Source organism: Nansenia antarctica (assembly GCF_963989245.1).
Source record: "Nansenia antarctica genome assembly, chromosome: 4".
Taxonomy (NCBI): Eukaryota; Metazoa; Chordata; class Actinopteri; order Argentiniformes; family Microstomatidae; genus Nansenia; species Nansenia antarctica.
The window spans coordinates 69787146-69801072 of NC_137689.1; the positions used below are offsets into that span (position 1 = coordinate 69787146).

At 47.6% G+C, this 13927-nt stretch overlaps 1 protein-coding gene across 1 annotated transcript in view; it reads right to left on the reverse strand.

Moving 5' to 3' along the window:
* Positions 1-1060: 1060 nt before the first annotated feature.
* The window catches only part of LOC308155373 (chondroitin sulfate N-acetylgalactosaminyltransferase 1-like), a gene marked incomplete at both ends in the record, with an annotated part of 18125 nt that continues 5258 nt past the window's right edge, over positions 1061-13927 (reverse strand). The window contains 5 exons of the mRNA XM_080528686.1: positions 1061-1350; positions 3159-3240; positions 3350-3444; positions 4059-4237; positions 11366-11467. Coding sequence (XP_080384812.1) covers positions 1061-1350; positions 3159-3240; positions 3350-3444; positions 4059-4237; positions 11366-11467 — 748 coding nt within the window. The remainder of the gene's footprint in view (positions 1351-3158; positions 3241-3349; positions 3445-4058; positions 4238-11365; positions 11468-13927) is intronic.

Consider the following 13927-nt stretch of genomic DNA (forward strand, 5'->3'; position numbering starts at 1 on the left):
CATTTTGTATGAATTCAAGTGATACCGCAAAGAAAGTGGCTGGAAATGTGTTCATCTAGTTTTACTTCAAACCATTAAGCTTTGTGCAAATCCAGCACATGCAATGCAGTTTCCACACCATCCCTCGTATGAAGAATAGTGGTAGCTGCATGGAGGGTTTCAGTTTATTGAGTAACTTTAAAAAAAGTTAAAAGTAAAGTTTTGCATTTGAGCTAATTTTAGGAGTGCCATGGGAAAGGGGGTGAATACGTATTGACGCGATACATTTAAGCTTTTAATTTTGAATTAATTTGTTAACATGAAGAAAATATATAGTTTGACATTATGGAGTATTTTGTGTAGATCAGTGACAAGAAAAGTCTCAATCTATGTTAAAATCCGGTTGTAGCACAACAAAATGTGGAAAAAGTCCAGGGGTGAATACTTTCTGGAGGCACTGTAACTAGAAACAAAAAGAAAAAAGTGCCATAAAGTATGTTTGGAGTGGATGATTGAATATCTCACTTAGCATCCATTTTCCCCACTGGTTTTTGAACAGCTCTGTCACATCTGGTTTCACAAGTGAACAACCATCACTCAATTAGCGTTTGCATGTCCTGTTCCTTCCACACTTACGGTGTTCCTTTGCTGTCCGCTAGGGGGCTCCAGTAGGCTACGGTACATAAAATGAAATCTAACACAAGTCTTCCATGGCCAAAGAAATGCCAGCAAACTCCTCATGATTCGCAAAATCAGTTATCTCTTAGGTCACACAAGGCACAGGATTTTAGGCCGGAACACAAGGAAGCAATTAGTCTTTGTGCTGGTCCTTTTTTTGTCTCTCTCTGTTTTTCTATCAAGTGCTTGCATTTCAAGTTCATTCTCCAGATGCCTTACGTCTTCTTTCATATGGCTGTTTGGCTTTGGGGTTGTTTGGGTTATTTCTCTCTCTCTCTCTCTCTCTAGTCCTCTCATCAGCAGGACATAACGCCAGGCCACATCTCTGTCCTTACGCCAGACGGCTCCTCAGTGTGTCTCGGTCTGTCTCTCTCTCTCTCTCCTGCCGACTCCGTCGCCTCCCTCATGTCTTCTTGGCGTAGGTGCGTGGTTTCTGCTTGCGCAGATGCGCCTCGATCTCGTGGCGGAAGAAGAGCATGCCCAGCTGGCCGTGGGAGGCCTCGTTCATGGCCTTGGACTGCATGCACATCTTGTACTGCTCCGGCGGAAGCTCGTCCGCGCAGCGCTTCTCGTGCCACAGGTGGAAGAGGCCGCGCGACGGCGAGCGCACCACCAGGAGGTTGCTGTGCAGGTACTTCCTGTACAGGTGCACGTCCTCGCCACCCCAGCCTTTGATGTCCACGTCGAAGCCGCCTGGAGCAGGGATCAGAGGTCAGCAGGTGTTAGAGCCAAAGGTCATCGGGTCAGACAAATGTGTTGATTCGTTTGTGATGATGATAATAATAATAATAATAATAATAATAATAATAATAATAATAATAATAATAATGTTTTATTTGCCATGCAATTAACTTGTAAATCTATTGTTGGATTTTGGTGTTTTTTTGCTCTAAGCACAGGTTCAGCCAAAGTCAGCGCCCCTGGAAGCCTTGCTCAATGGCACCAGCGATCGAACCAGCGACCTTCCAATTGCTAGCCAGCCTCTCTAACCACTAGGCTACCGCCGCCACCCCTTTATTCACAACCCTCCCTGTGATGATCATGTTTACTCCCCCCCCCCCCGCCCTCCCCCCTCCCCTCCCGTGGGAGTTAATCTAAAAGGGCGATGCGTGAACGATGATGAGCGATACCACGATATGATGAATACCAGGAAGAACTGTTTTGCATTCCTCAGGGGAATTCAAACGGTTAAGTCAGTCAGTCCCTCTCACACAATCAGTAATACAGCCTAGTGCCCTAGGTGAGGTGAGTAATCATGTTTTGTTTATCTATGTGCGGGAGTTCTCTTGGAAGATGACAGCGCTGGGCTCCAGGGCTGAACTCAACCTGTTCAGTTGTTTATGACTGTGCACTGAGGTGAGGCCCGCTAATATCCTCCATTAATCCAACTGTGGGAGTCTGACAACAATAATGGCTTTTCTCTCTCTCTTTATCTCTTAACACACGTTGAGCAATGCATTAATATCTACGTCTTACATAGCCTACACGCCAAGGGTGGGATCCTAATTCGAGATCCGGTTGCGTAAGTCGAATCATTGCGCAAATTTAACCATTGACTGAATGAATGGAAGATTTATGATAAATGTCAGAATTTCACTTGTGGGTTTCTCTGTATAGCTATGCAACTCTCAGAGCATGTCGATACTGGTATGATTTGTGACAGCAGCTGGTGAAACCGGAAAACAAGTCGGCAGCCGGGTTTAATGTACAGACTTTTATTCTTACATTTCAGTGTTGAAAAATTTAAAATCAATTACACATTCGCTAGTCAACTAACACAGCTTGTTTTGTGAGCCTGCTAACAATGTAAAGTAGTGTTATAGACTAGTTAACTAGGTAGTAGTGGGGATTACTCACCGAATCCATTGCATTGCAATGTTTTGGCTTGACTAGTCAGTGTGTCATTGTTTTTGAAAAATGAAATTTGTTGACATTTATTTTAATTTTTCAGAATACAAAGTCAGAACATTTTGATTAATTGGTGACTTTCCAGGTTTCACCAGCTGCTGTCACATTTGTCTACTGTGAATGCTCTGCCAATGGCAATTAAACTAAAATGACAAACAGTGTCCCTGAGCGAATTTGGGTCTAGACACACCATCTTGACGTAAGCCCTTCCCAGAATGCTTTATGGCCTCTGAGATCCTCTAACGGCCTGGGCTGGGATGGAGACATGCATTGAGGCAGGCCTGTCTTGAGAGCCAATATCCTTGAGTCCATAATTATATTGCACATGGTTTGGATATGGAATGCTCAACGCAGTTTGTATTAACTCACCAACTGCCAAAGCATTCTGGGAAAAGTCACCACCTAGAGTGCCAAGTGTTTGATGTGGTATATTTACCAAGCAATAATTTGATTGGCTACAAAATTAAGCATCATCATTTCTGGTTAAGGAAGTCGCCCTTTTGGCACACAGTTTGGGTGACTTTATTCGCCCAGTCGGCACTGAATGATTTAAGGGAACCAATCAGCTTGGAGCACAGTGAGGTGATATTTACCGATGTTGATGAAATCTGATCTGTACTGGCAGGTCATACCAAAGCCAAAATCTCTCCAGAATCCTGTGTCCTTTTTGATGACCTGGTAAAAAAAAAAGACAAAAACAAACGGGCGAATCATAAATATTATTTGTGAAAAAATGCTTTTGTTCCATTTGTGTGGTATTTCCTGTTTGGGCGACCAGTATTACCAGTTGTTGCTCCACCGGTGGGACATGGTCGTGGTTGCCATAGATGAGCGTTGGATTGTACTGGCTGAACAGAACTGGATAGAACACCTTTTTACCTGTGAAAGGAGGATGATAACATATAGGAACAGGCTACTCCAGGATAACGGATTCATTGCATTCTTGGTTTGTAAACCAACTTAAGGACACAATCAATGGTTTCCAGGGAATAAACTGAACTGAGATTGGTTCAGGGTTGGTTAGGGTTAGGGTTAAGGATAGGGTTATGGATAGGGTTAAGGATATGGTTAAGGATAGGGATAGGGTTAGTTAGGCTTAGGCTTAAGGATAGGGTTAAGGATAGGGATAGGGTTAGTTAGGCTTAGGCTTAAGGATAGGGTTAAGGATAGGGTTAGGGTTAGGGTTGGTTAGGGTTAGGGATAGGGTTGGTTTAGGGTTAGGGATAGGGTTGGTTAGGGTTAGGGATAGGGTTGGTTTAGGGTTAGGGTTAGGGTTGGTTTAGGGTTAGGGATAGGGTTGGTTTAGGGTTAGGGTTGGTTTAGGATTAGGGATAGGGTTGGTTAGGGTTAGGGTTGGTTTAGGGTTAGGGATAGGGTTGGTTAGGGATAGGATTGGTTAGGGTTAGGGATAGGGTTGGTTTAGGGTTAGGGTTAGGGTTGGTTAGGGATAGGGTTAGGGTTGGTTAGGGTTAGGGTTAGCAGGGAAGCCTCACCAGGCTGAGTGTTGAGGCGACAGGTGTTGAGGAAGTCGGCGGTGAAGTAGATGTCGACGTCGCAGAAGAAGAGGAGGACATTGCCGCCCTTCCACGCCCTGGCGCCCACGTCCAGGCCACGCCCCCGGGAGAACTCCTCGTTCAGCTGGAGCAGAGTGAAGTTCTTAAAGTGAATCTCCCTGGAGAGAGAGAGAGAGAGAGGAAGGGAGAGAGGGAGGGAGAGAGAGAGAGGGAGAGATAGAGAGAGAGATAGAGTGAGAGGGAGAGAGAGTGGGAGGGAGAGAGGAAGAGAGCGAGAGGGAGGGCGGGAGGGGAGGGAGGGAGAGAGTGAGAGAGCGAGAGAATGAGAGAAAAAGAAGATTTGGACGCATAACTTAATAGCTTTTAAACAGAAGGGCGATGGGGCTGAAATATTTACCAAAAAGTGAATTACTTAATTACTTCAAAGTTAATTAGGTTCATGGACAGGCTTAATTCATCTGAGTGTCTAATGTGTCTTATGAGAGCAGAGAACAGATGGCCCCGCTGAACCTCCTGGACACACATACTATAGACAGCTTGGTCTTTATGCTGTAGCATAACTGGGCGACAGATCACACACACACACACACATGCGCGCACACACACTCACACACTGACACGTGCGCACACACACACAAACGCACACATGCACACACACACACACAAACGCACGCGCACACACACACACACACACACACACACACACACTACACACACTACACACACTACACACGTTACCCTGCATACTGTGGCAAACCTAATTTACCCTCGGAGAGGAGCAGGACTAATACGATCAGGTGTGCAAAGTGGGTACATGATGACTAATTCCAGGGGAGGGATGAGTCGCCACGGTGAGGCTCGTTAACATGCACCTCACTGTGTCAACAAGACAAATGTGCTGTAACATCTCAGCCTCCTCACCGCTGTTATTACACCCACAGTAAACAACCACGCCTTGGCTTGCCTACCGGGCCTTTATTAGTAGGAGGGGGCGGCTGCCCTGGTGGAGGGAGTTGGAGAACGAGAGGCACTTTGTGAGCTCAGACACAAGACCCCCTATGAAGACAACGGCAGTGAGAGTGGTCTGCAATGGGAGCTCTCCGCCTCACACACACACACACACAAACAAACACACATGCACGCACGTACGTGCACTTTCTCTTTCTCTGTCACACACACAGACACGCACGCATGCGCGTACACACACACACACACACACACACACACGCACACGCGCGCAGACACACACACACGGGAAGGTTTTAAATAGCTAATGCTCTGTCTGGGTCTAGCCCAGAACCCAAGATGAATTATACATACTGTACATTTTCAACCTTCACATCACACCAATTTTAGCCTCCTTACACTGGCTTCCAGTAGATTCTAGAACTGATTTTAAGATTCTATTGAATCTGTATTATTCTATTACTTATAAAGCAACACATACTTGAGCCCCTGTATACATAGAAGACCTTCTTTTTTTTTTTTTTTTGCGATAGTGACAGTAGAGATTTGACAGGAAGGATGGGTGAGAGAGAGAGAATGGATGACATGCAGGATATGTCCGCAGCCAGAATCGAACCAGGAACCCTGCTGTTACATGGTCGACGCTTAGAGTGTTAGGCCACCAAGCGCCCCACATACCAGACCATACCAGCACTTTATAAACAGGCACTGCTGACTGTTCCCAAGTCTAGACGGAAACCTCAAGGTGACCAGGATTGTGCCATTAGGACCCCTAGACTTTGGAACGGCCTCCCTAGAAAGAAAGAAACCTGGCAAACTCTGTCTTCTTTTAAGTCTCTCTTAACCCTAACCCTAACCCTTTGTCTATTGTTATTGTTCTATTTAAGCTCAATCTTAACAAGACCGAGCTCCTCTTCATCCCCGGGAAAGCCTGCCCTCTCCAAGACTTCTCCATCACAGTGGAGAACTCTACTGTAACCCCCTCCCTGACAGCCAAGAACCTTGGAGTGATCCTGGATAACCGACTATCCTCTACAACATCAGAAGGATACGACCATTCCTTACCAGAGAGGCAGCGCAACTCTTGACCCAGGCACTGGTCATCTCCCGCCTGGATTACTGCAATGTACTCCTGGCTGGGCTCCCCGCTTCAGCCATTAGACCTCTGCAGCTCATCCAGAATGCTGCTGCCCGGCTGGTATTCAACCTCCCCAAATACTCGCATGTCACCCCTCTCCTTCGCACCCTGCACTGGCTCCCGATAGCAGCTCGCATCAGATTCAAGACCCTGGTGCTTGCATACCAGGCAGCTAAAGGGACAGCCCCTGCCTACCTGAAGGAAATGGTAACCCCCCAAACCCCTGCCCGCTCACTCCGTTCCTCCACCTCGGCTGGCCGACTGGCCCCACCTCCTCTACACAGCAGTCGGGCTGCCCGATCACGTCTCTTCACAACACTGGCTCCCCGCTGGTGGAATGAGCTCCCCACGGCCGTCAGAACGGCAGAGTCACTACCCATCTTCCGTCGTAGACTGAAGACCCATCTCTTCAGGTTACATCTTAACTGCTCCTCCTGAGACATCTTCTGACCCTCACCACTACGTCTACTAAAGACACCCGCTTTCCCCTCTACTGTGTCCCTAAGAACTTCTACTGCCCCCCTTGTACTGTTTCTCAGTTTCTCCAGTAAAAATAAATAAATAAATAAATAAAAAAATTAGTAGAAGGCGATAATAGGGAGAAGGTTTTTCCTTCTATCAGTGGCCCCGGGCCCGAGCTAGAGTACTCTTCCTGCAACGAATAGTGGACTGCTGATTCACATGCTTAGTATTCAAATGTATTGATTGTAAGTCGCTTTGGAATAAGGCGTCTGCTAAATGCCAAAAATGTAAATGTAAATGTATTGTTTTAAATATGTATTTGCTTGCCTGATTTTCAATTACTTGCCTATTTTCATTCTTTTTTAAATTTATTTTTATTTGTTTTTTCAGATTTTATCCCCTTTTTTTCACCCAATTTGGTAGCCAATTGAACCCAACCTAGCATCCAATTATCCCCTGCCTATTGCGAAGGATCCGCCGCACGACCCCCGTGGCCGGCAGTCCCAGAGGAGGCCGCCAGGCAGACTAGCTGACTGGCTCCTCGAGCCCAGCACCTGTTATTCCGGCACCCCGGGGGCGCTGTTGCGCGACGGATCCTTGTCCGGAACTACTCCTATACCTCCCTCGGGAGCGGCCGCCCAATATGCCGCTCCGCGTGTGTGCCCCAGCCATATCCGGATCTGGCGAGCTGGGATTCGAACCCAGTCCCCGGTGGGCAGCATGCACTAGTGGCCAGTGCTTAGACCGCTACACCACCGTGGGGCCTATTTTCATTCTTTACTTTCTTTCTGTTTGGAATCTTAGGCTGGTGTAATTTCTGTGATCTTTTCTCTTGTTTGTAAGATTGAAAAGCAGTAGGCTATTACAAATAAAGCTATTATGATTATGATTATGATTTAAGAACAGTAAAAGTATGACGTATTTTAGAGTAGTTTAGAATGGTGCCTATGAGACTAAATCCCAGTGTGTTGGCTCTTGGCGGTCTCCAGAGCTGAAACCCACTCGTGTCCCATATCTGTAACTAACCCAGAAGGAAGGTTTCCTCTCAGGGGAAATCTGCCTCTGGAAAAGATAAACTGATTAATCTACATCTGCCTTGTATCAGCACTGGAGAAGACAAACACAAACACACCCACGCTACAGACAGACTGACTGGCAGAGAAATGTCCACACACACACACACACACACGCATGCGCACACGCACACGCACACGCACACACACACAGTCACACACTCACGCCTGTTAATACCGCTACCATAATTCCCCACCAGCTGTGATGCCCGCGAAATCTTCAGTCACATGAAATTCTTTGGACATGAAGACACTGACTGATTGCAAGGCCCTATGGGAGTTGTTTGACATTGGTTAAATACCTTTTCGAAACCGTAATTCTTCCACAAATAAGCGCTAGAAATGTACGTGGGCTGGGAAATCCAGGGGGATTGAGGACCGTCAAAGGAAAGGGAAACAGGATTTTATTTCATTCACACTGGTGGGAGGGGCTGGGAGACAGGCTGGAGGGGTTTAGCCAGGAGTGATTCAGTCAGCCAGCCTCCAGGCCAAAACACACTCGGAATATTTCCTTGGGTGATTCAGGTTTATTTTAGAGGCCATGTCTGTCTGGGACAACAGCTCTCTCCCCTCCTGTTTATCCTCCCTCTCTCCCCTCTGTTTACCCTCCCTCTCTCCTCTGTTTATCCTCCCCCTCTCTCCTCCTGTTTATCCTCCCTCTTTCCTCCTGTTTATCCTCCCTCTCTCCGTCTCTGGCGCGTCAAAACAAGCACAGGAAGAGCCTCCCGTATGCTGCTCACGAGGAGGGGAAACGTTCGGCTACGGGGTCACGACCTGGCTGTCTGCTGGACTGTGTGTGCCCTGAGGTGTGTCTGTCTGTCTGGGAGGGCCTCACCTCACTCCCCACTAGTCTGACAGTGCGGAAGCGCCCCCTAGTGTTGTGGAGGACCCCTGGACAGCTTGTATCCACTGTCTTGATATAATTCAGACTATCAGTCATGGAAGATGCAGACTTGGGCTCACTCTGGCCCTCAGGCAAGGTAACCAGTGCTAGCCTGCCAGGGTTGGTTTGCAATGTGGTACTCAGGCCAACACACAAACAACCAAGGGAAACAACTTAAGATGGAGCGCTTTGGATGGGGCTCCCATGACCATGCTGGTGTGTGTTAACCGTGCCGCACCTTAAGCTCTCCTGAACGTTCCTGTAGTCAGCTCAGTGACACTGTGACACAGTGTGGTGAAACCGGGAACAAGTCACCAACCGGTCAAAATGTTCGGACGTTTAATGATTTTTCAACAACGCTGAAATGTATTCAAATCTTTATGAATAAATGTCTGAACGGTCCGTCGGTCGGGGACTCGTTCTCGGTTTCACCAGCTCAAGGGCGTATAGTTTGGTCTCAACTTTGGTAGAGACACAACATCGGAATGATTAATAAAGACTTCACTCCAGAGATAATGCAATTGAGTTTGCTGAAATATTGGTAGGGACATGTCTCTACCGTCCATATGCAAACCTACGCCCCTTACACCAGCTGCGGTCATATAATACTGTGCGATATTTCCCAGGATGCAGTGCTATGTGATATTTTTCCAGGATGCTCTCCCAAGGAGGTAGGAAGGTTATAGAGATGTTGTGTTCAGTATTCAGTGTGAGACTGCAGGTCTGCTGGGCTGGTGTTTATGTTCAGACAGCGTGTGTGTTTCAGCAGCGTTCTTGATCTGAGGTTGAGCTCACTGAGGCTGAGCTTCACACCCTGGACTCGACACCCTCTCTCTCCTCTTTCCTGCCCTCCCTCCCTCACTCACTCACTCACTCCCTCCCTCCTCCACTCCTCCTCCATCCCTCCCTTATGGACAGTAATTATTCATGTGTATCGATTTCCGCCACTCTTCAAACAGCTCCTGTGTCTAAAACCTGATCCATCACACGGTGGAGGCTGAGCGCTGTAGCTAACCGCTATCCCTAACCAACCTGTGCGGAATGATAAGACGGCTCTATCTGCCTCACTGTTCGGCACCGCTCGTGAAGTTGCCGTCGAGAATTGAACTTAGTTTCAACTCCCGTACCCCCGTACGTTGCTGTTGTGGTACATCTGGTTCGCTAGCCTCTGGACAGTGAAGGACAACATTGATTGGCAACCGGGCAGAAGCTAATGAGCCGCGCGCTGTTGGAAACAGATATACTGTATCGACATCGACGCAGGCGGATGGCGAGGAGGTCTAACAAGCTATAATAAGGAAAGGAGGGACAGAAAAATGTACCGTGGCTACATTCTAACCCAACAACCCTTTCCCTGACACGAATCCACGACCGCTCAGACCGAATAAGCCCGAAAAAAGAGAGAGTGCGGAGATCTAGAATATATTGCGCTCTCTGGGAGATCAGAGGTTGATGAAAGCGGCTGACCCCCGGAGTCATAGAAAGGCTTACATAACAGCCAGGGCACTGAACGATCAGGAGCTGTTTATAGAACATGGGATAGAGCATGGGACAGACCCCCCAGCTCCCCCCACCCCACCCCCACTCTGACTGCGCCGCGTTTGGTATCTAAGGATCTCAACCGCAGGGCCTGTAAGGCTGCGATCCTTGTATAGCAGCAATCAGAGAAATTGTGGACCAAATAAAGAACTTCCAAGAACAAGAGAGTCTCTTTGTGGCTCTACATTCTCAGACTACAGCGAGACAGTCAAGGAGAGATATCACAACTATTTGCTGCAGTCTTTGCTTCAGTATGCACTCAGCAGTAGCCTCATTCACAAAAAAATTAAAAAACACCAGACAAGGACACCGTCCCTTTCTCTTCTTGTTCCCTCTTGTTTGTTCACACCGTCATAACACTTCCCTCTCCAAGGCCGTCCCTGAGAACCGGAACAGATGCCAACCAGGCCTGTAAACAATAGTCTGCCTCATTGTCATCCACTTCCATTGAAGAGAGAGAGAGAGAGAGAGAGAGAGAGAGAGAGAGAGGGAGAGAGAAAGAGAAAGAGGAGGGAGAGAGAGACGGGGGAGGTAGAATAGAGATAGAGAGGGAGGGGGGGGAGGGAGAGAGAGGGGGGGAGAGAGAGGGAGAGGGGAGGAGAGGGGGGGAGAGATAGAGAGAGACAGAGAGAAAGAGAGAGAAAGAGAGAGAGAGAGACAGAGAGAGAGGGATAGAGAGATACAGAGAGTGAGAAAGAGAGAGAGAGAGAGAGAGGAGGAGAAGAAAGAGAGAAAGGAGAAGAGCGAGAGTGAGACAGAGAGAGAGAGAGGAGGAGAAGAGAGAGAAGGAGAGAGAGAGATAGAGAGATAGGCCCATCTTTTGTTTCTCTGTCTCAGAGCGACACCTGAGCCCGGCGTGACCCAAAGGTGCCGACGTCCGTTCATCCCTTCGTCCGTTCCCATGGCAACCCGCCAGACCCAATCACGTGCTCCGCAGGGCCCCCGTGTGAACATGCACGATAACAGCTGACCCGAGGACCCGTCCTCTCCTCCGCGGGGGCAGAGGTCAATCTGACACTCATTTCGTTCTGAACGCTGTCAGCATCGCTGCACCCAGACCTGTAATATCCGACCCTAACAGAGAGTTCACCGAGAGCCTAAGGGTGCAACGCTGCTGCATTATTCATCAGATGTTTGTGTGTGTGTGTGTGTGTGTGTGTGTGTGTGTGTTTGTGTGTGTGTTTGTGTGTGTGTGACCTTTATGGTGTCAGCTGACTCCACCCACCTGGATGTGTTCTCCAGCGTGCTGCGGACTTCACTCATCTGATCCTTCCCGAAGTAGACCACGGTGAGGTGGACCCGGCCGTCCTGCTTCACACACACCTCTCTGGAACATGAAACACACACACACACACACACACACACACACGCACGCACGCACACACACACACACACACACACACACACACACACACATAAATCACAAATTAATCTAACAAGCAATCCTATACAAGCAGTCCTAGAACAGAGGGATGAAATCACAGAGGACACATGAAATGATCAAGGGAAGATGAGGTCAGAGAGGCTGTTCTGGGGCGGCCGGTTGGGACCTTCAGTATTGACAGAGGGTAAGTCACAGAGAGGTTCCTGGTGGTAGCGACCAGACCAGACGCGTCTGCAGAGCAGAGGCTCCAGCCTGGGTACGACATTCCTGGGCGGAGGAGCAGACATTCTGATGGAGACACGCCAAATGTACCACACAGACGTGGAGGCCCGGCTCCACCTCGCCTCCCACGACACACACGGCAGAGAGACGTCGTCCTTGCCTAAACCACTGAAATCCCCTCTCATCTCTGTTCTCATCATGTCTGCCTGCAGCACACGCCACCCGAGAGGCGTGATGAATACAGCGTGACATAAACGTCCGTGTCGGACATGTTCCGTTTATGACAAGAGAATGTATGTTACGGAGAAAATGTTTGACGTTTGAGGGGTGAGAGATTTTGAAACGACCCTTTGACCCCCTATGGGAGGAGCCAGAGTCACACCACCACTATGCCTGACAGGGGGTCAAACTTGGGTCTCCTACATGGAGGGATTTATCCTCTAGGAAAGATAGAACACGTGTTACAGCAAATAAAATTATGAAAGAAAACTATTTCCTTGGAAATAATGTACAAGAATTTGAGAATTCGCTGCTTCTCCGCCCGAAATCTAGTAGATTGTCCTACAAAAACACTTAGATTTAGATTTAGATCTAGAAAAATATAAGTCTAATGTATTATTATTATTATTATTATTATTATTAAGAAGGGTATTATTTTGATTAATAATAGAGGAAACATTATGTTACACAAGCAACAAAGCAACCAACCAAAGTGTATGGAGGTGTACGATCCACACAACTGGACAACCAACTCATGGCAGTTCAGCCACAAACACGTAAAAAGGCAAATACTTCAAAGAGACTGAACATTGAGACTGAACATTACATGCCACATATAAAAGACCATAAACGACTTAAAACGATCCGTATAAACCTCGTGGTGTTCCACTTCAGGTCGAAAAGGTTTCAGCTCTATGCAGGTCGAGATAGTTGGGAACAGATTTTTTATATTCCATGGCATCAAGTTTATGATGCGATAAACCACAACCATCAGTCTGTCTTTTTCAATTTAAACTTTTATCTACAATCCTTGTTAGGAAAAGAAATCTCAATAATATTGATATTCATATATTATATGGAGCATTGCGTCAGTCTTACTGTGCAGACTCTGCCTTGAGGATCCAGAATCAATACAGCGTATCCTTTGGTGCTGTTCAACAACAAAAATATGTTGCTGATGTCTATATTTTGCTTGTGTGTCTGTGCCTGCCTGCGAGTGTGTGTGTGTGTGTGAGTATTGGCCTACATACGGTATATTTGTGTCCGTGTCATCCTTATCGCTGGGCTCAGTAAATGTGTCACAGTACATCTTCAGCACTGTCAGTCCTGCACACATGAATATACTGGTCACGACACACACGCACATGCACACGCACACACACACACACACACACACACACACACACACACACACACACACACAGACACACACACACACACACACACACACACACACACACCCACACCCACACACACACACACACACACACACACAGCCACACACACACGCACGCACACACACACATGCATACACGGACAGTGGAGTCTGGAGCCTGTACCCCCTTCAATATGTATGAGGCGGCCAATGTGTTTACTCAGCTACTCAGGCAACCTTCTCCAGGCTGAGCAACAGAAGGAGCTGTATATCACAGCTCCCTGGCCCTCGGGCGATCTACCCAGCTTTAAGACCTGCCACTAAGGATCTGGAGAGGAAGATCGCTAATAAACAGCTGTGCATAATAAATCACAGGCATTAAAGAGGACGATTAACATAACTAGCACATCAGCAGAGGAGATGTAATCAATGTCTAGTGATTCTAATCTGTACTACGCTTCGGGCTCGATCGCGGTGGATACTTGACGAAAAAAGGGAATATCAAAACGCTGATGATGAAAAACCTGTCCTTTCTGTTTCACTCGGTTATTAAATACTGTATCTACAAAGTTGTTGCGTCTACTGTGGGTGTATGTACTGTATGTCGGAGTAACTGGGTTGAGATGGTAAACTCACACCTCAAGGTCAAAGACCCCCACCACCCCCTTCCCCACCACCTCCTTCCCTCCCTCCCTCCCCCCACTACACACGCTGTCCAATTACTAGCTTTTTTCCCCGTTGATTAACATCGGGCATTTGAGGATCAAGGTCACTTGTGTTGGCAAGCCAGAGGTCACATCATGTTC